Source organism: Mus caroli, unplaced genomic scaffold (genome assembly GCF_978045245.1).
Source record: "Mus caroli unplaced genomic scaffold, Mus_caroli_1 scaffold_12, whole genome shotgun sequence".
NCBI classification, from domain to species: domain Eukaryota; kingdom Metazoa; phylum Chordata; class Mammalia; order Rodentia; family Muridae; genus Mus; species Mus caroli.
In genome coordinates, this window is record NW_028227267.1 from 19,642,059 (window position 1) to 19,664,671 (window position 22,613).

Here is a 22,613-nt window from a genome sequence, read left to right on the forward strand (position 1 = left end):
TTTTTTCCTCAGTGGACTGATGGTATTGTGGCAAACACATTTAGAGAATTTGCCTTAGCAGAATCACCTGACCGGAAGTGGGTTGTATTTGATGGTCCTATTGATACTTTGTGGATAGAGAGTATGAATACGGTATTGGATGATAATAAAAAGGTAAATCACTATTATTTAAAGCAGAACTTATTCAGATATAATTAAGCAATTCTAGGATTATATATTTAAACTAAAGTATGTAAAAATTGAATACATTTATAAATTATCTTTTCAGTGAAGGCTATGCTATAGTCTTTTGTTTTTAATAGAATACAAGTATGTTATAGTCAAGCTACTTCATTAACATAGTAGTTGTACTAGTCACTGCTCTATTGCTGGGAAGGGACAACATGACCAAGGCAGCTTTTATAAAAGAACACATTTAATTGGGGCTTGCTCACAGTTTCAGAGGGCTAGACCATTATCATTGTGACAGAGAGAATGAAGGTGGACAGGCACTGGAACAGTAGCTGAGAGCTGCACTATAATTCATGGGGAGAGAGAGAAAAAGGAGAGAGAGAAAAAGGGGGGGGGGCGGAGATACTCGGGCCTTGACATGGGATACTGAAACCTCAAAGCCCACATCCAGTGACACACTTACTCCAACAAGACCCTTTTAATCTTTTTAAGTAGTGCCCGGTGACAAAGTCATTCAAATATATGTGAGTAAGCATTGAAATATATAAGCCTATGAGAGCCATTCCTATTCAAACCACCATAGTAATCTACTAAAAACTTAAGTTGGGCCGGGGAAGATTGCTTGGCTGTTAAGAGCACTGGCTACTCTTCAGAGGACTGAGGATCCAGGATCAACGTTCCCAGTACCCACCTGGTGCCTAACAGTCATCTGTCACTCACTCCTTGTCACTGTGCACATGTGGTGGACAGATGTACATGTGGGCATAAAACTCATACACAGAAAAAAGAGTAAGTTAAGTTAGTTCAATCTTGTATTTCCATATAGAAGTTTATAGAAGTTAGAAGAAAATAAAAGTCTCATTTCTTTTTTTAAAAAAGTTACTTTATTTTTTATCTGTAAAATGTTACCATGGGACATGAGAGATATACAAAAGAACTAGACAATGGTAGTCTTATAATATTTCTTTTTATTGAGAATAAATGGTAATAAAATTCTAAAAAGTGGATGCTATGATTTTAATGTATTTGAACATTTTCATAGCTGTTACCAAAATAAAGCTGCATCAAATTTTCTGCACCCAGAGGTTCATTCATGCACCTTCCAAGTCAGAATATTTTCTAGAGATCATCACTTAATAAGTAATAACTGGTTTTAGCGCCTTTTGAACTTCATGTTAGTAGACTCACATTCTTTAGTGCTCTCCAGTTTGGGTCTATGTATGTAAGGTGTTAGTGTTGTTGTTTTCTATTTTTATTCCTTATTCTCTTTCAGGTCTGCATTAGGATTCTACTGTGTGAATATGTCTCAGTTTTTCCATACTTGTTTTGTAGCCTTAGGGACTGAATCCTTGGGCAGATGTTTAGCCAGAACTCTACCATTGGGCTCTTTCCCCCACCCACGTTTTTAATAATAAATATATGAAATGACTACCCTATTAAACAGTGAATTCATTTAATTAGTACTCAAATGTCTGTTTAAGCACCTTACCATTGTTGGTCACATTTTTCACTCAGTAGTATTGATCGCACTGAGAAAGAAAAGTTAACAGACAGGTGTGGATGATGCAGAAAGGAGGAGCTAATGAGCAGAATGAAGTGTAAGGATTTAAACTCACACAGAAGGCTGCTCTCACATCAGATGACAGGAGTGTCACCTGATACACAGAGTTTGGCTACACAGAGTTGGTGGTGACAAAATACAGTCTTGCTGATTTGTGTTTATGAAGTGGTGAGCCTCAGTTCTTTTCAGAAGAAATGAAAGCATTTTAATTAGCCATAGTGGAAGCTGGGAAGCAGATCTGCTTAGCAGTGTTCTCAACCCATGACCTTTGGGACCACTTATGAGAGATCCTGCATATCAGAAATTTACATTACATAGCAAAATTATAGTCATGAAGTAACAACAAAATAATTTTATGGTTGGGGTCACCACAACATGAGGAACTATGTTAAAGGAGCACAGCATAGGAAGGTTGAGAGCCACCAGCTTACAGAAACATAGAAGTGTATGTGGGTAGTACTGAGGACTGGGTTAATTTTTTTTAATTTATTTTTTTATTAGGTATTTTCCTCGTTTACATTTTCAATGCTATCCCAAAAGTCCCCCATACCCACCCCCCCATCCCCTACGCACCCACTCCCCCTTTTTGGCCCTGGGGTTCCCCTGTACTGGGGCATATAAAGTTTGCAAGTCCAATGGGCCTCTCTTTGCAGTGATGGCCGACTAGGCCATCTTTTGATACATATGCACCTAAAGTCAAGAGCTCTGGGGTACTGGTTAGTTCATTAGGCTAGAACCACCATTCTACCAAAGGCTGCCTTTGTGAAATATTCTCTAAAGATAATGGTGTGAGAATAGTAGAAGCACCGTATACAAAGCAGAACTTACCTAAGAAAGGAAGTAAAGCCAGCTGTGACAAGACATGCCTTACCAAGATGAGGAGAGAGCACGTTAGGGAGCAGCAGTTGGTCTGCACAGAGGGAGTGAGGACATAATCAGGATCCATTAGGGGAGGGAAAACTCTGTTCTGCAGTAAAGGAAAAGAGGTGTATTCGATGTTAATGAGCAGGAGAACTGATGTGGGCAGAGCTAAGATGCTGGAATTGAATCATCAGAATTACATGGGGTTTTTTTCCCCAAGAGATAAATTTCCAGATATATGGAATGAATGTCTGGAGAAAAGCAAGTCAAAAATAAGTGAAGACAGGTTGGTCAGGAACATAAGATGTATTGATGGAACTGGGCCAGGAATGGAGTGTTGGGTGAGAAAAAGATCCTCTGGGCCTGGCAGGTGACAGCAAAAGCAAGGATTTCCAGATGGTTGGCTTGCGTTTGATGGTGGCAGCACAGGAGAGTGAGGGTGATGCTGCTGTCCTGTCCTAACTTGACAGCAAGCAGAACAGCGTTCACTGGTGTCATCGGGTACACACTTAAACATATTCTAGATTATTTCTCTCAAGTAGAACTTTCTACAATTCTGGAAATGTCTGCACTGTTAAGGTAGACATCAGCCAGTCACATGTGGTTAGTGTAGCTGAAGAACTGAACTTGGGGTAGGGAGACAGCTTAGCAATAGAGTGCTTGCCAGCACGCATAGGGTCCATGCACTTCATCTTGTGCAGAAAGAAAAGAAAGGTGCCGAAGAACTGAACTACATTTAATTTTACATTGGTAAATTAAATATGAATAGCCCTGCATGGCTAGCGTATTGTATAGTACAACTCTTTGCCACTCTATTTTATACCTAACAAGATGAATCCAGCAATGTTAGACACTTCATTGTTGGCATATGACTAGAGAGAGTCCCAAGTCTAGAATGAAGATTGTAGAAGCAGAGAGGAAACAAGAGAGAGAAGTGGAGGTGGTTGAGACTTTGTAGCGAAATTAATTTGATAGTTAATAATAATAGTCACTGATATTATTAAATTTAATGATCTCTAAGACAAGAAGCTTGAGATAAGGTAGTTTTAATAATAGAAAAGATGAGAATTTGAGAGAAAGCATGTAATTGATAAATTCAAGTTTTGAACATATTTGATAGAAGAGGAAATATTTTAGATTAATGAAACTAAGGAGGCATCATAAACACAGGGCTAGACTAGGATTATTTTCTGGCTTCCATCCATATTCATGCTTTTATATCCCAGCACATCTTTTATCTATAAACAGAACAATTCTATCTGAATTTTAAAATATTTGAAAAATATTTGCCTTTAGCTTTGCCTTATGAGTGGAGAAATCATTCAAATGTCCCCGCAAATGAGCCTCATCTTTGAAACAATGGACCTTTCACAGGCTTCGGTAAGTTCTTAATATATAATACTCGGTTTATAGTTTATTCATTTATTGAATCAAAATATTTTGTGTCCACAGATGGGTTTAACACTGGGGATAGGCAGATGGTAAGACTCAGTGTATGTTTAAAATGGATAAGCAGATGCTAATGAATAATTCCAATACACAGTTACATGTAAGTGTCCTGAGAGCACAGAGCGGACTGAGCATCCATGGGAGCAATTGGAGGAGAAAGACCTTAGATGATGCTTGTGTTTGACCTCATTTTGCAGAAGATTCAAGACTCCTTCAAGGAAATGAGTTAGGTTTGGGCATTTCAAATCATAATTGGACGATGCCTAAACATGAATAGGTATAAGACGGCTAAGGACCTGACTGAAAATAGTTTTCTGTATTGGGAACATGTAGTGTTTTTTTTAGAGTATAAAAATGGGTGTGACCTACATACATCCTCAAAGGACTTATAGGTAGTAGCAGTAATGGTCAGGGACCACTCATGAAAAAGCAATCTCTTTTGGAAATGGACAAAGGAAACCTCTGCTTTTTCTCCAGCCAGCCACTGTGAGTCGTTGCGGCATGATTTATTTGGAACCTTCACAGTTAGGATGGGAGCCGCTAGTGACTTCATGGTTGAACTCATTGAAAGAGCCTCTAAGTGAACCAGAACATCAAAGTCTGCTGAAAGAGCTTTTTGACTGGCTAGTACCACCTTCTTTAGTATTTCGGAGGAAGAAATGCAAGGTAACAGCACAGTAATTCTCTGACTGACTCCAATTTCTGAAGATTCTGTAAAACTCAATTAAACTTACAGTCACAATGCAGGAATGAATAAAGTTGGTTTTTCTTTATCTTTGTTCTATTATTTTATTATTTTATTTATTTATTTATTTATTTATTCATTCATTCACTATTTGTTCATTTGTTTTGGCCTCGAACTCACTATTTAATTGAAGAGGACCTTGAACTTCTGATCCTCCTGCCTCCACCTCTCAAATTCGGGATCACAAGCATCTTCCTTACAAACGCAGACTTCTTTGCTTTTATATTGCTTAAATTACAAATAACTTAAAAGCTTAAACTTACTTAGAATATTTGTATTAAACCATAGTTTCTAGACCTTTAAAAATCCTTATTTTATTTATTTACATTCCAAATATTGTCGTCCCTAACCCCAGAATTTTTCCCTCATCCTACCTCCCAATTGCCTCTGAGAGGGTGCTCCCCTCTCACACCCTTCACACACACAGACACACACACACACACACACACACACCAGACATCCCCCTTCTATAGGGCATCAAGTCTCTAACAGGATTAGGTGCATCCTCTCCCACTGAGGCCAGACAAGGCAGTCCTCTACTACTTATGTGCCAGGGGCCATGGACCACTCAATGTATGCTCTTTGGTTGGTGGCTTCGTCTCTGGAAGCCTCCAAAGGTCCAAGTTACTTTATACTGTTGGTCTGCCTATGGGGTTGCCATCTTCTTCACCTCCTTCAGTCCGTACCCAAACCCTTCCACAGGGGTCCCTGACCTCACGCCAATGGTTGGCTTTTGTATTAGGATCTGACGATCTTTTTTTTTTTTTTTTTTTTTTTTTTGTGGTTTTTCGAGACAGGGTTTCTCTGTGTAGCTCTGGCTGTCCTGGAACTCACTTTGTAGACCAGGCTGGCCTCGAACTCAGAAATCCGCCTGCCTCTGCCTCCCGAGTGCTGGGATTAAAGGCGTGCGCCACCACGCCTGGCTCTGACGATCTTTTTGAGTTGCCTCAGTTTCTGTTGCAATGTCTCCCTTTTCATTTCTGATTTGTTAATTTGGAGTCTGTCTCTGTACCCTTAGTTTGGCTAAGGGTTTATCTATCTTGTTGATTTTCTCATAGAACCAGGTTTGTTGATTCTTTGTATTGTTCTCTTTGTTTCTAAATGATTGATTTCAACCCTGAGTTCGGTTATTTCCTGCCTTCTATTCCTCTTTGAGTGTGTTTGCTTCTTTCTGTTCTAGAGCTTTCAGATGTGCTGTTAAGTTACTAGAATAGGATCTCTCCAATTTCTCTATGAAGGGACTCAGAGCTGTGAGTTTTCCTCTTAACACTGCTTTCATTGTGTCTCATACGATTGGGTATGCTGTGCCTTCATTTTTGTTAAATTCTAGAAAAATCTTTAATTTCCTTCTTTGTTTCTTGCCTGTTCAAGTTATCATTGAGAGAGAGTTGTTCAGTTTCCATGAGTGTGCAGGCTTCTATTGTTTTTGTTTCTATTGAAGACCAGCCTTAGTCCATGATGATCTGATAGAATGCATGGGACTATTTCAATCTTCTTTTGTGTCTGATTATATGGTTGATTTTGGAGGAGATGTCATAAGGTGCTGAGAAGAAGGTATATCTTTTTGTTTTAGGGTGAAATGTTTTATAGATATCTGTTAAATTCATTTGGTTCATACCTTCTTTTAGTTTCACTGTGTCTCTCTGTTCCCGTGATCTGTCCATTGGTGAGAGTGGGGTGTTTAAGTCTCCTACTATTATTGTTTGAAGTTAAGTGTGTGCTTTCAGTTTCAGTTATGTTTCTTTTACAAAGATGGTTGCCCTCGAATTTTGGGCTTAGATGTTTAGAATTGAGAGATCATCTTAGTGGATTTCCTCTGATGAGTACGAAGTATCCTCCCCCATTTCTTTTGATAACTTTGGGTTGAAAGTCTGTTTTATTGGATATTAGAATATGGCTACTCCAGCTTGTTTCTTGGGAAAGTTTGCTTGGAAAACTTTTTTCCAGTGCTTTACTCTGAGGTAGTGTCTGTCTTTGTAGCTGAGGCATGTTTCTTGTATGCAACAAAAATGACGAATACTGTTTATGTATCCAGTCTGTTAGCCTGTGTCTTTTTATTGGGAAATTGAGTTGGTTGATGTTGACAGATATTAAAGACCAGTGACTGTTATTTTTGTTGTTGGAGATGATATTATGTGTCTATGATTCTTTTCTTTTGGGTTTGTTATGAGATGATTATTTTCTTGTGTTTTCTTGGGTGTAGTTTCTCTCCTTGTGTTGGATTTTTCCTTCTAGTATCCTCTGTAGGGCTGGATATTGTTTAAATTTGTCATAGAATATTTTGGATTCTCCACCTATGATGATTAAGAGTTTTTCTGGGTATAGTACCCTGGGTTAGTACCTGTGTTCTCTTAGGGTCTGTATGGCATCTGTCCAAGATCTTCTAGCTTTTAGCATCTCTGTTGAGAAGTCTGGTGTAATTTTGATAGGTCAGCCTTTATATGTTACTTGACCTTTTCCTCTTACAGCTTTTAATATTCTTTCTTTGTTCTGTACATTTGGTGTCTTGATTATTGTATGGCAAGAGGACTTTTTTCTGGTCCAATCTATTTGGTGTTCTGTAGGCTTCTTGTACGTTTATTGCCATCTCCTTTAGATTAGGAAAGTGTTCTTTTGTGATTTTGCTGAAGATGTTTTCTGGCCCTCTTTTATTCCTATTATTCTAAGGTATGTTCTTTTCACTGTGTCCCAAATTTCCTGGATGTTTGGGGTTAGGAACTTTCTGAACTTTGTAATTTTTTTTTTTGACTGTTGTGTCAATATCTTCGGTGGTATCTTCTATGCCTGAGATTCTCTCTTCCATCTCTTGTATTCTGTTGGGGATGCTTGCATCTGTAGCACCTGATCTCTTGCCTAGGTTTTCCATCTCCAGGGTTTCCTCCCCTTGAAATTTCTTTATTGTTTCTATTTCCAGTTTTAGATCTTTGACCATCTCATTCAATTTCTTCACCTGTTTGATTGTGTTTCCTGTATTTCTTTAAGGCATTTATTTGTTTCCTCTCTAAGGGCTTCTTACCTATTTGTGTTTTCCTGTATCTTTCTAAGGAAGTTATTTATATTTATATCTTCCTTAAAGGCCTCTATCATCTCCATGAGATGGGATTTTTGGTCAGAATCTTGTTCTTCAGGTGTGTTGGGGTATCCAGAGATTGCTGTGGTAGGAGAACTGGGTTCTGGTGGTTCCAAATTACATTATCTTCCTTGCTTATGTTCTTGTGCTTGCCTTTTGCCATCTAGTTATCTCTGGTGTAAAATGTCCTGGGTGTCCTGGACTGGAGCAGGCCTTCTTGGAGGCAGACAGAGCTGTGTGACTTGGGTTAGAGCAGGTCTCCTGGAAGGCAGGCAGTGTTGTCTCTGGTTAGGGCAGGCCTCCTGTGTCTCTGGTTATAACAATCCTCCTGTGTCCTTGGTTAGGGCAGACCTCCTGGGACACAGGCTGGCTTTGGGTCTGGGGGCAGGCACTTTTGATCTGCCAGGGGTTCAGGTAGAGGCGCAGACCAGAAGGATGATGGGGCTCAAGCAGAGAGGGATGGATCCCATATCTTCTGGGCTCTATTGGGGTCCCAGTCAGTGTGGTATTGGGGCAGGGGTCTCACTTGTGGACCCCTGGAGGTTAGGGAAGACCTCCTGGGAGACAGGTAGGCTATGGGGTGGGGGCATGCATGTGGGTCTGGCACAGGTTCAGTTGGAGGTATAGACCAGAAGGACAACCCTTCCTGTATTTTATAAAAATTTTAGGTGCTAGAGAGATGCTCAGTGGTCAAGAATACACACTGCTCTTGTAGAGGACCAACGTTCAGTCTCCAGCAGCCATGTTGAGTGGCTCACAACTGTCTATAACTCTGCCCCCAGGGGATCTGATGCCCACCTACACTCAGATACATGTGTGTATGTGTGCATGCACACACACACACATTAATATAAATAGATGTTATCATAAACACACAAGTGTTTAGTACTTTACAAACTCTCTTTATGCTGCACTATTTTATTAAGGCTTTCATAACAAATTACTAAAAATGTGGTGTCTTAGATAACAGAATTTTACTTTCTTATGGTTCTGGAGACGAGAGGCTGGCATCCAGATGTTGACAGAGCTGTGGCTCCTTGAAATACTAAGAAAGAATCTTCCTTTGTCTTCCAGATTCTGGTGACTCCAGTTCTGTGGCTCATGGCTGCATGAGTCCAATCCCTCCTTCCAGCTTCTCATGGTCTTCTCTCTGTGGCACTTCTCTGTGGCACTTGGGGTCTTGGACTTCACACCTGTTGGATAGTACATAATGATGTCCTCATCTCCAGACTCTTAATTACCTCTTCAAAGATCTTTCACCATCAATTCTTTGCATTATAATATAGAAAAGTCTTTTGGAAGACCACCATTCAGCAATAGTGAACACACTTAGCTAAACTTAAATGAATATATTGGATACAGAAATACACTCAATAGCTTCCCGTCTTAAAATGTGGTTTTAGAAAGAGAAAAGTTATGGTATTTATAAAACTAGACAGTTCACATTACAAAGACTATTTATGGTGACTTCATAGAGAAAATAAAAGTTCTTAGCAGTATATCAGCTTTAAGTCCCTAATACTGTAGAAATAAATAATACAAAATAAGCTGCATCTTTCCATGTAACTGGTGATGGGCTTTCTTTTCACAACTGTCGTGTTTTCTTTATGTGGCAAGTTCTAAAATGCACTTGTTTTATTTCCTCCCTGGCAATGTTTTTATTTGTCTTTCCATTCTCTTTTCTCCAGCCATCTCCTCACCTCAGCCTTTCCTGTAGATTGGCCTCAGTTCTGACCTCATTTCCTGCCTGAATCACCACAGGAGCATTGCTCTGGTGCAGTCTACATCTTAGAGTGAAGATTGTAAACGCTCACCCATCCTGTTTTTTCCCTACTTTAAAAATTCTTCTTTGGAGGCTTCTTTCCATAATGAACTTCTTGCAGCCTATGTCGTTACCCTGCCTCTGCATCCTGCAGAATCTCCTGAGAAGTCTGTATCTACTTGTGTCTATTATGTGACTCTACTGCTTACACATCCTCCGGCCTCGATTTACCTAACTTTTATTTCCATTGAAAATTCAGTTCAGCTTCTTCTCTTGGAAGGCTGTTTGTCATTTATCTTTTCCCAGGTTCCCTGGAAATAATTTCTGGGCCTATTTCTACCCCAAGTGCTGTAGCAGCATTTCTCTTCAGAGACTGGCTCCTTTATATAATTACCTCACTATATTAAACTTTTCTGTTAGAGTTGCTTCTTTTCAGGGATCATGTCTCTTGTTTCTACTTCTCCCAGCTTGCTGTATGACTATTTAAGTATATAATTTGTCTTTGATAAGCATAGAATAAATAACTGGATGAATGGCTGTCAGAGGTTTAATTTCTGCTACTCTTAGAACATCATTCTTTCTCTTGTAAACCAAGTTACCACTTGTTACCACAAAAACATACAATTTTTTATACACTAAACCAAACTCAAAATCCTTGAGAAATGTTTTTATTGTGAATACAGTTTATTTTCTGTAAGTTCAAACGTTATTTAAAAACATATCAATACTATATATATTCTTATTCAATTTTATTAAATGCAATATTTACTTTCATTTCTTCTCCAAGTAAGATAGAAAAAATTTAAAACAACTTATTATTTTCCCTTTTGCAGGAACTGATTCCTACAAGTAACATCAATGCGGTTGTGGCCCTCACGCGCCTCATTGAAATACTGCTCTGTACTGTTGTGGAAAATGAACCCAATAGCAAGCACATTCGTGTCTGGACTATGGTTGGTTTTATATTTAAAGTGGTTTTAAACACAAAATAAATGTATGGTTATAGAAAATAACGTTCATATGCAGAAAGACCTATAAGCCCCAGAGCAGGTACTGATGATCACTAAAGAATAGCTGAGAACACTAAGTTGGCCCGACCTGGTACTCTAATATCACCTGATTCTAAAGGCAACTCTAAAGAGTATGATCAGCCTCCAAACGCTGACACCATTGCATACACTAGCAAAATTCTGCTGAAAGGACCCAGATATAGCTGTCTCTTGTGAGACTAGGCCGGGGCCTAGCAAACACAGAAGTGGATGCTCACAGTCAGCTATTGGATGGATCACAGGGCCCACAATGGAGGAGCTGGAGGAAGTACCCAGGGAGCTGGGGGGAACTGCAACCCTATAGGTGGAACAACAATATGAATTAACCAGTATCCCCCTCCCCTCAGAGCTCGTGTCTCTAGCTGCATATGTATCAGAAGATGGCCTGGTCGGCCATCAGTGGAAAGAGAGGCCCATTGGTCGGGCAGACTTTATATGCCTCAGTACAGGGGAACACCAGGGCCAAGAGGTGGGAGTGGGTGGGTTGGGGGAGTGGGTGTGGGAGGGTGTGGGGGACTTTTGGGATAGCATTGGAAATGTAAATGAAATAAATACCTAATAATAAAATCAATCAATCAATCAATCAATAAATAAATAGAAAATAAAGTATGTCAGAGTGGACTCAAACTGTGCTATTCTTTACGAAATGCCATATGTGGATAGTCCCTTAATGAGGTGGTGCAGTATTAAACTCACCTGCTTTTGGGTAATTGATTTTTGTCTTAGTACTAAGCGTGAGTATAGGCATCCTAGAAACTACCTATGCAAGACTTCGAGAAGGTATCTAACCAGATAAGTGGATACAGGCAGAATCCTCGGTGGATTCTTTAGGACACAGTAGTAAGTAGTCTTTGTTAGTTAATGTCTGGAGTTCAAAGAAGACCTTAATGTCTGGAGTTCAAAGAAGACCAAAGACAATGGCAATAGTGTGCAGAAATTACCAGAGAGAGAGACAAAAAAAATTTGGTTTAACTCCACATCTTTTTAAAAAAAATTAATTTACATCCCAAATGTTGTCCCCCTCCTAATCCCCCCTCACAGAGTCCCTCCCTCCATTGCCCCTCCCCTTCTTCTCTGAGATGGTGGGGCCCCCTGCATATCCCCCAACCCTGGTGCATCAATCAAGTCCCTGCCAGATTAGGCTCATCCTCTCCCACTGAGGCCAGACAAGAGCACCTATTGGGAAACTATGTGTGCTACATATGTGCCTGGGGCCTCCTACCAGCCTGGGTTTGTTCTTTGGTTGGTGGCTCAGACTCTGAGAGCTTCCAGGGGTCCAGGTTAGTTGACTCTGTCCTTCTGTGGATTTCCTATCCCCTTCGAGGCTGCCAATCCTTCCCCCAATTCTTCCATAAGAGTACCCTACTTCCGTCCAGTGTTTGGCTATGTGTATCTGCATCTGTTTCAGTCAGCTGCTGGGTAGAGCCTCTCACAGGACAGTTTTACTAGGCAAGCATAGAAGAGTATCATTAATAGCATCGAGGATTGGCGCTCGCTCATGGGATGGGTTTCAGGTTGGGCTGGTTAGTGGTTGACCATTCCTCAGTCTCTGCTCCATCTTTGTCCCTACATTTCTTTTAGACAAGACAAATTTTGGGTTGAAAGTTTTATGGGAGGATTGGTGTCCTTTTCCCTCCACTGGGGGTCCTATCTGGCTATAGGAGGTGCCTCTTCAGGTATCATGTCCCCACTGTTAGGCATCTTGGTTAAGGTCACCCTCATTGACCAGGGAGCCTCTCCCATCCCAGGACTCTGGGACTTCCTAGAGATTTGCCCCATGTCTCTCACCCCTGGCAACTTCAGATTTCCATTCATTCTCCTGGACCTCTGGACCTCTGGATCTCTCTCCTATCTCTCCCCATACCTGATTCTGCTCCTCTCCCCCTCCTATCTCCCATCCAGTTCCCTTCCTCTCTCTGCCTCCTATGACTATTTTGCCCCTCCCCACAATGGTGATTCAAGCATCCTCGATTGGTTCTTCCTCTTGTTGAATGGTATCTAGGGTATCCTGTACTTTATGTCTAATATCCACTTGTCAGTGAGTACATATCATGTCCTCACTCAGGATAACATTTTCTAGTTCCATCCATTTGCCTACAAAATTCATGATGTCCTTGTTTTGAATAGCTGAATAGTATTCCATGTGCAAATGAAACACATTTTCTGTATCCATTCATTGGTTATGAGATATCTGGGTTGTTTCCAGCTTCTGGCTGTTAGGAATAAGGCTGCTATGAACATAGTGAGTGGAGCACATGTCCTTGTGGTATGGTGGAGCATCTTTTGGGTATATACCTGGGAGCATTATAGCTTGGTCTTCAGGTAGAACTATTTCCAATTTTCTGAGAAACTTCCAGATTTCAGAGTGGTTGTACCAGTTTGCGATCCCACCAACAATTGAGGAGTGTTCTCCCCTTTCTCCACACCCTTGACAGCATGTGGTGTCATTTGAGGTTTGTTTGGTTTGTTGTTGTTGTTTTAATCTTGGTCACTTTGATTGTTGTGAGGTGAATTTACATTTCCCTGACGACTATGGACATTGAACTTTTCTTTAAGTGCTTCTCTGGCATTTGAGATTCCTTTGTTGAGAATTCTCTGTTTAGTCCTGTACCCCATTGGGTTACTTGTTGATTTATAATTTCTGTAGTTCTTTACATAATATGGATATTAGTCCTCTGTTAGATGTAGGTTTTGTCAAGATTCTTTACCAATCTGTAGGTTGTCAGTTTGTCCTATTGACTTTGTCCTTTGCCTTACAGAAGCTTTGAAGTTTCATGAGGTCCCATTTATCAGTTGTTGATCTTAGACTCTGAGTCATTGGTGTTCTTCTCAGGAAGTAGTCTCCTGTACCAATGTGTTCACGGGTATTCCCCACTTTCTCTTCTATGAGATTTAGTGTACCCAGTTTTATGTTGAGGTCCTTGATCCACCTGGTCTTGAGTTTTGTGCAGGGTGATAAATATGGATCCATTTGCATTCTTCTACATGCAGACATCCAGTTAAACCAGCACCGTTTGTTGAAGATGCTGTCTTTTTTCCAAAAGAAGAAAATGTTTAAAACTCTTTGTTCCTGTCTATGACTCATTCCAATCTACCCCCTTGTTCTTCATGCACCTTCTCTCTTTTTCTCTTCCCTATCATGTTTCCCTCCTCCTTATTGCTCCCAAGAAATATATACCAGGGCACTAGCACAGTGGGTAAAGGTACATGCTGTTAAGCCTGACTCTCTGGGAGTCACATGAGTGGAAAGGAGAGAGTCAGCTGCCACCAATTGTCCTCTGACCTCTACAAGTGTGCTTTTGTGCATGCCTGCATGTGTGCGTACACACAGGTAAACAAACACGCATAAGAGTACACACACACTCATATACAAACAAATAACTAAAATGTAATACAATTTTTTAGCTTTAGAACTCTGTCTCAGACATCTCCTGTTCCAGGCTTCCAGCCAACTCTACCCTCCTGCTTTCTGCCTGCCTTCTCTCCTTCTGCCCTTCACAGATGTGTTATATCAAGTTGGTTTATCCATTTCCTCATTTGCTTGGAGTTGTCTTTTCAGGATTATCTTTTCAGGTCTTCTGCATTAGCATTGTTTGCTTTTATATAACTATTCCAGGAATAGTCTGCGCTATATAAATTTTTGTACCTCCAGAAAATTTTTGTTCTCTTGATAAACCCGGACTCCCAACTTTTATCAAATGGTTCAGAATAACTTTATAAGACTTATGTAGATGGATTACTGAATGAAAATTTGAGGATATTTTTTAACCAGATAAGACATACACATTAAATACAATTCAAAAGGCAAAAGAGATATTCTCCACTCAAACCAGTCTACCAGCCATCCTCAAAGTAACTATTGTTAGTGCCTCATATAGCCCTGTAAAGATATTTTATGTATATATCCTTTCCTGTGTGTGTATTTTATATATGTCAATATACTATATTTACTGATTTGCCTCTCACTTGCTGTCTATCTTGATTTCTCCATGTCGGTATTATAGTTACATCATTTTAAAAAGTTGTATATGCATCAGTGGGTGTAGCATACTCTAAACAACCAGAATGCCTGTTGAAGAAATAGTAATGTTACAAATATTTTATACGCACTTCATTTTCACTGGTAGAAATTTATTTGATGATAAATTAAATCAATGTCCCCCTAAGCCATTTGTGTAGGCATTTAAGTTTTTTTTTTTATCATGATTGCAAAAGAAGCGACTCTTTATATGATTTATCTATACTCAGTTTTTGTCTCTGCATGACCTTTCCAAGTACTTTAAACAGGTCTTAATATATTACATTTTAGTTGTTGATAATTTTTTTCACCAACAGGCCTCCTTTATCTTCTCTTTGATTTGGTCAATTGGAGCGAGTTGTGATACAGATGGTCGTCTTGCTTTTGATGGTTTTCTACGATCAGCTGTATCAGGAAGAAATGAAGACGCCCCAATGCCAGTTTCTATCAGTAAATGGGAATGCCCATTTGATGAAAAGGGCCTAGTCTATGACTACATGTATGAGGTATGACCTAAAATGTGTATTGAGATAAAATGTGAACCACAAAACCCTGGGTCAGCCCTCAAAGCACCTCCAGCCCTCACAATGCCAGCATGCACAACATCTGGGTTTTCATCAGAGTTTAGGACTCCCATGGAGAGATGCTTAGTCCTGTCTCCTTACTTCTCCTTGTAGAACTTGTTCTCATTGTATCTTATGATGTCATGTGCAATTTTAGAGTAATGTTCCACTGAATTCTGAAAGAATTCATCAAAGCCTTTTTAAATCAGAAAACACTTCATCAGTCATCTTATTCATGCAAATTTAATTTTACAACCATAAGATTTAACTAGAGCTTTGGTTATAATTCTACCTAAATTACAAAAATCTGGAGGCAGAATTCAAACCCAATCAGCAGTGGAGAACTAACTTGTTCACCCACAAACACAGAATTTTAAGAATTTGATCAGAAAGTTTATCTTTATTGGTCATAATAGAAAGTCAGTGAAATAATCTCTAAAGAGTGAATATCTCAGTAGCACAAGCATGTTTTCTAAAAACTTAAAGTAAATGTCAAAATGCAGTTTAAATAGGTAATTAATTGCCACTGAGAAAGAGAAAGCAGAAGTTAAGAACTATTCTTTTTCTTAACCTATATTTGTTTGTTTTGTTATTTAAGACTGAGTTTCTCTGTATAGCCCTGACTGTCCTAGAGCTCACTTTGTACATCAGGCTGTCCTCAGACTCAGAGATCTGCCTGCTTCTGCCTCCCAAGTGCTGGGACTAAAGGCATACAGTATACCTGGCATCATTTTCTTAAATCTAATAAAACTTTTAGCTTGAAAATACATGTTTCTAAAACTTTAGTATGACTCTAAAAGTTTTTTTTTACACGAGTTTCTAGACCAATGGCACAAAAACACTTGGCACAGAAACTTGAACATCTGAGTCTGCCCTGTGTGTCCCACAGTGGATGGATTTCCCCAAAACTGTCCTCTGCTCCCCACACGCATGCTGTGGCATCTGCTTGCCTGATAGAACACAGAAAAAAATTCTTAGCACCAGCCATAACATTGCAGCAGGTGCTAGACTCCTGCTTGCTTTGCAGGAGGACGGGGGGAGGGGCAGGGGGATGGGATGGGGGTGGGGGACTACACTAATCAGGAGAGACAAATAATGGTTGAGGCTGTTACTGACATCCAGACAAGCAGCACATTCAGCCAGTAGTTCAAAAGAACCTCGAGACTTTAATTGTTAGTACAATCTGCTGATTCTTTTGGCTGAACAGCAGCCTAGATCAACGAGACAACATGGCAAACAAATACTGAGGTCTCTTTGAGACGATGCTTTACTTTTCCTTAGAGTATTGCTCATTTACTTCAGAGAACGTGAAAGATACAACCCAAAATCTAGCACGTCGTAACTTAAGTCACACCAGAATGACTTTGAAATACTTAGTATATGCAAAGACTATTTTCAAGGCATTTAGGGATGATTAGATATTAAGAGGATATAAATTTAGCCAGGTGTGGTGGTGCATGCCTTTTGTCCCAGCACTCAGAAGACAGAGGCAGGTGGATCTCTGAGTCCAAGGCCAACCTGGTCTACATAGCAGGGCTAACTCAAAAACTAAAACACATAAACTCTAGGTTTGTTGAGTTTATGATAAACTGATATTTATATTCTTTAAATTATGATAGACTGTTATTTATATTCTTTGAATTATAATTAAAAATTAATGTATTGAGTAGTAGATTCATACTTATCTATTTATTAATCTGCTTTATAACTAAAGATATTATATTTTATATGACTATTGTGATATTTCATTATAAAACAAGAAAGGACTAAAGTTTTCAATTTGGGGGATTCATTTACAATATTTAAAATTTTTTATGTGTATTGGTGTTTTGCCTGCAAGAATGTGTGCATGCTATGTGAATGCCTGGTATCTACAGAAGTCAGAAGAGTTCATCAGATCCCCTGGGACTGGAGGTACAGTTGTGAACCAACATTTGGGTTCTGAAAAATGAACCTGCATCCTCTGGAAGACAAGCCAGTGGTCTTATGCTCTGAGCCATCCCTCCCTAATTTAGAATTTTTAATAAAACATAGTTTTCAAAACCACGGAAAGTCTCTTTCCAGTGCTGAGGATCCAGAAGTACAGGCTGTGGCTGTGAGTGTCCGGCCTCTCCCTCTTATCTCAAGCTGCAGAGTTTTACTGCCTGTTGCCCTTTGGATTGAGTCTATAAACGACATGCTTTTGCTCTTTACCCAGCTTTCAACTACATTAACTTTTCCTTGTCAATTGGTAAAAATTCATTGTGTGTTACAGATGCTAAGCTTTACTTCATGCTCAAACTTTAAAAAGCAAATGATATAAGTGTTGAAAAGATTCTTTCAGATGTAGCAAGCGTATAGTTACAGTATTCTAAAACATATTCTCTTACAGTTAAGAAACCGAGGTCGCTGGATCCATTGGAATGAATTAATTAAAAGTTCTGATTTAGAAGACAAGCGTGCCAAGATTCAAGACATTATAGTCCCTACAATGGACACGATTAGATATACTTTCCTAATGGATCTGAGTATTACCTCTGCAAAGTAAGAAACTCTAAACATGAATTCTAAATCTAACAGGACCATTCTAATAAAATGGCATCAATTTTTAAAGTACACTTTGAGGTCATTGAGTTTCAGGTAACTGAGACAATGTCTAGGAGCTAATTAATGTGTTTTCATGGCATCTACTGTTACTGGAGAACCTAGAATTCAGCTTTTTTTATTACTCCAAGATTTTAACAGAACAACAGTTCATTGCCTCTTAAGTTACCAAAAATCACTTGCAGTGCGATTACTGAAAAGCTTTATACTCTGGAATATACTCAGTCAGTAAAATCCTTATTTCATAAGCATGTGGAACCAGATTCCATATAAAAAACAATGAGGTCAGGTTGGTATAAAGCCAGAAACATGGTGCACACTTGTAATCACAGCCATAGCAAGCTGGGAGACAGAGACAGGCATATGGGCCAGCTAACCTAACCTTCTTAAAAAACTTCCAGGAAAGAACCCTGTCTCAAACAAAAGGAGGAAATGCCTAGTAAACCAACAAGATTATCTCTGAGCTCCATACATGTATTATGCCTGTGCCTGCCTACACATAGATATGTATTTACATACAAGTGTGCATGTGCACACACATGCACACACACCCACACTCACCACAAATTTATACATTTTACACACAGGTTAGGTGCCTCCAGGCTAGTAGGTCAGTGAACTTCTGGAGAATTCTCCTGCCTCTGCTTCCCACACCATAGTAGCATTGAGATTAGACACAAGCTAGCAGGTCTGATGTTCATATGGGTTCCAGAGATCCAAACTCAGGCCATCAGACTTGCATGGCAAATGCTTTTACCTGCTGAGCCATCTCCTGGGCTTTATTAGTCTGTCATGCACAATTATAAGTGTATGGAGTATTAGAAAGAAATTATTTGACTACTATTTAAAGTTTTTAAAATATGTATTTGTGTTCTTTCCATAAAAAATGCATTTATACTTCCTTCCATCTTGAATTACGTTATTTATTGTTTTCATAAAGGCCGCTGCTTTTTGTGGGTCCGACTGGTACAGGAAAGTCAGTGTATGTGAAGGATAAGCTAATGAATCACTTGGAAAAGGAAAAGTACTTTCCTTTCTATGTTAATTTCTCTGCACGGACCAGTGCCAATCAGGTTCAGGTGAGTTAAAGTCAGAACGTGGGGTCTATAATTATGATACTTTATCTTATTTGATAAATAGTAAAGTATTTAAAGCTCTATGGCAAACATGCAACTTTATAAATCTATGAATCAAAAGATAACACTTTTATATTAGCACTTAAGATTTGTCACTTTTTTTTTTTCTTTTTTGGCCTAAGAAGCAAAATTTGATTTAATTGGAGAAGAAAGTGTAAGAGACACTTGTGTGTGCACACAAGGGTGGTGGGTGGGCATAATTGAATATTCAATTTTTCTTTCTATACTCTTCTGTATGGCTTTTCTGGGCACTTGCTGCTCATAGGATTGGTCCAGCCATATTTCTGTTGTTTTTAGCCAATAGATTTGTCTTAACTTCAAAATCTTGCAAAGTTACAATACTGTAGAATTTTTAAATGAAAGAATTTTGATATTCAGTTTTACAATGGACAAGCAAGTTTTAAAAAAAAAAATATCAGGAATAATGCTGGGAAGTGATAGCACACAACTTAATCCCAGCACTCAGGAGGCAGAGGCAGATAGATCTCTGAATTTGAGGCCAGCTTGCTCTACAAAGTGAGTTCCAGGACATCCAAGGATCCACAGAGAAACCCTGTCTCAAAAAACCAAACCAAACCAAACCAAAACGAAAAGAAAACAAAACAAACAAAAAGCAACAAACAAACCCCCATAAAATCCAGAAATATAAAAAAGCATACCCATTTATGTTGGATATGAAATCCAACAATTGTTAGAAAAATTAATGTTTTTAAGTCTTAGGTAAAGGGGTATCCAGTGTGAGAGGTATTATAGAATCTTACATACAGACATACATGCAATGCAAGCATGGCATCTACATACCTGTTACAATTTTAAGTGCAGAGGAGGTTTTCAATAGATGTAATTTGAAATGATGCTGAGTTTAAATATTAGTACCAAACCAGGCGGTGGTGGCACACACCTTTAATCCCAGCACTTGGGAGGCAGAGGCAGGCGGATTTCTGAGTTCGAGGCCAGCCTGGTCTACAAAGTGAGTTCCAGGACAGCCAGAGCTATACAGAGAAACCCTGTCTCGAATAAACCAAATTTAAAAAAAATTTAGTATCAATTAAGAGTAACTTATAACAAATATAACATTATTTCTTTTCAAAGATTCTTCTGGTTATTTTTCTGATGTTAACTATTTTTATGTTAAGTTATTGACTAATTAAACAAATGGTAGCTGCTACTGCTAGTCTGTGGATACTGTCTCGATATTGACTTAAACAATGATAATAACAGCAAGGTTATAATGCCAACATATGTAATATGCCTCTGTCTTTTTAAATTTTTAGAACATCATTATGGCTAGATTGGACAAAAGGCGCAAGGGAGTATTTGGACCACCTATGGGAAAGAAGTGTGTAGTATTTATAGATGATATGAATATGCCTTCATTGGAGAAATATGGAGCACAGCCCCCTATTGAGTTATTACGACAGTTTTTTGACTGTGGACATTGGTAAATACTTTAAGTCTTAATAAGCCATGCTAAAGTCATATCTAATTCTGTATTTTAGTTTTTCAAAGCAAAATGATATATTTTCCAGGTTATTTACAGAAAGTGTTTATTGGTCTGATGGTATATATAGAAAATGTGGAAGGATTTCTTCTATATCTTCTAGGATATAGATGAGTTTTAGATTCATAATAAATCCTGGGAGAGTGCAGAGATTTCTTTCATATCTCTTTTGCCTTCACCTTGTTCACTACCCTTCTCAGCAGACGGCAAGTGTCTTCCAGTTACTAAGCATGAATCAATATGCCATTATAAATCTGAGTTCTTAGTATAAGGCTTGCTTTTTGTTTTATATGACCTATGAGTTTTTAAAATGTACAATGTCACTCATTCATAATTATGGTGACATATAGAGAATTTTCTACAGCTTTATGCTCTGTGCAGTGTTCCACTTCCCCTGACCCTCACCAAGCCCCTGGCAACCAATGATCCTTGTAGTATTTCTACAGTTTAACCTTTCCCATAATATTAGTAAACATTTTGTTACACTAACAAAAAGCAGAGGCAATCAACTTACAAGTTTTACAAGTTTCAACTTACAGTTGGCTGGCCTTCTTGTTTTGGGCTTGTGGCAAGTCAATACATCATGGTGGGGAATTCATGGAAAGCAAAGCTGTTTATCTTATAACTGGGAAGCACAACGGAAGATCCTGGGTTTCTGCAATCCCTCCAATGCCTGTCTCCAATGACCTGAGTACTTCCGACTAGTCCTCATCTCTCCAGCGTTCTGCTGCTTCTCAGCTGGCTATCCAGCCTTTCCTTTGTGGGTCTTTGGGGACTATTCCAGATTTAAACTGTAGCAGCTACATACTTGGAATCAGTTAATGTGTGGCATTCTAGACTGGCTTCTTTCACTTAGTAGTACACATTTAAATTTCTTCCGTGCCTTCTTAGTGTTGAGTTACTGTCTCTTTGTACAGATGTTCCATAATTTGTTAGTCCACTCACCTGTTGAAGGACATCTTGGTTGCTTTCAGATTTTGACAACTATTAATACTAAAACTGCTATCAACAGTTGTATGAATATTATGTGGATATGTTTTAAACTGCATTAGATAAATATCAACTACAAAAATAGCTAGTGTAATTAGTATCTTAATTTCTTCTGCTGCTGTGATAAAATACTCTGCCAAAAGCAGCTTAACAGAAAAGGAGCTAATAAATCTGAGCTCTTCTAGGTTACAGTCTACCATGGTGGAGAGAACCCAGGTGTGATGGGTTGTAAATTTTTGACCCAGGGAGTGGCACTATTAGGAGGTGTGGCCTTGTTGGAGTAGGAATGGTCCTGTTGGAGTTGGTGTGTCACTGTGGGTGTGGGCTTTAAGACCCTTATCCTAGCTGCCTGAAAGCCATTATTCTGCTAGCAGCCTTCAGATAAAGATGTAGAACTCTCAGCCCCTTCTGAACCATGCCTGTCTGGATGCTGCCATGTTCCTGCCTTGATGATAATGAACTGAACGTCTGAACCTGTAAGCCAGCCCCAATTAAATGTTGTCCTTATAAGACTTGCCTTGGTCATGGTGTCTCTTCACAGTAGTAAAACCCCAATTAACACACCAGAATATCAAAAACTAATTATTCACAGTCTGTCTACAGTCAGAAGCAAATGTCGTCATGCTTCAGCTTGGCTTGTTTTCTCTACTCCTATAGAACCCAGGATCCCCAGGCCTAGGAAATGGTACTGCCCACAGTGGACAAGTCTTCCAACCACAATTAAAATAATTAAGTTAATCTCCCATAGATATTCTCAGAAACCTAACTCGTAGGAGATTCTAGATTTTGATAGTTAAAACTAACTCTCCCATCTGGTGCCTCCCAGGACTCAGGGCACAGGGTAGGCAGCTGGGCCGGTTTCGTGGTGCAGACCGCTGCTGATTGCTGTCACAGGAGAGGGTCATAGCCCCTGGAAGGTGCCTCCCACACGCACCTGATGCTTGTTGTGCCCTGTGTTCCTCAAAAGCCAATGGGCACAGGTCAGACCCAAAATGACAGCTCCCAAGATTGACCAGGTAGTTGGACCAACAGCCATTAAGACTGTCAGAGAAGCCCAGCTCTGGGTCCATTCTTATAAGCCGTGAGCAGACAATTTGATCTCACTATAGAGCCCTAGTGTCTTAGTTAGGGTTTCTATTCCTGCACAAACATTA

The 22,613-nt window shown here is 39.3% G+C and overlaps 1 protein-coding gene across 1 annotated transcript in view; it reads left to right on the plus strand.

Moving 5' to 3' along the window:
- Positions 1–22,613, plus strand: part of Dnah12 (dynein axonemal heavy chain 12) — a 200,387-nt gene that overhangs the window by 91,319 nt on the left and 86,455 nt on the right. The window contains exons 32-39 of the mRNA XM_085828463.1: positions 13–153; positions 3,890–3,973; positions 4,520–4,708; positions 10,453–10,572; positions 15,004–15,192; positions 17,621–17,772; positions 18,773–18,911; positions 20,243–20,409. Coding sequence (XP_085684589.1) covers positions 13–153; positions 3,890–3,973; positions 4,520–4,708; positions 10,453–10,572; positions 15,004–15,192; positions 17,621–17,772; positions 18,773–18,911; positions 20,243–20,409 — 1,181 coding nt within the window. The remainder of the gene's footprint in view (positions 1–12; positions 154–3,889; positions 3,974–4,519; positions 4,709–10,452; positions 10,573–15,003; positions 15,193–17,620; positions 17,773–18,772; positions 18,912–20,242; positions 20,410–22,613) is intronic.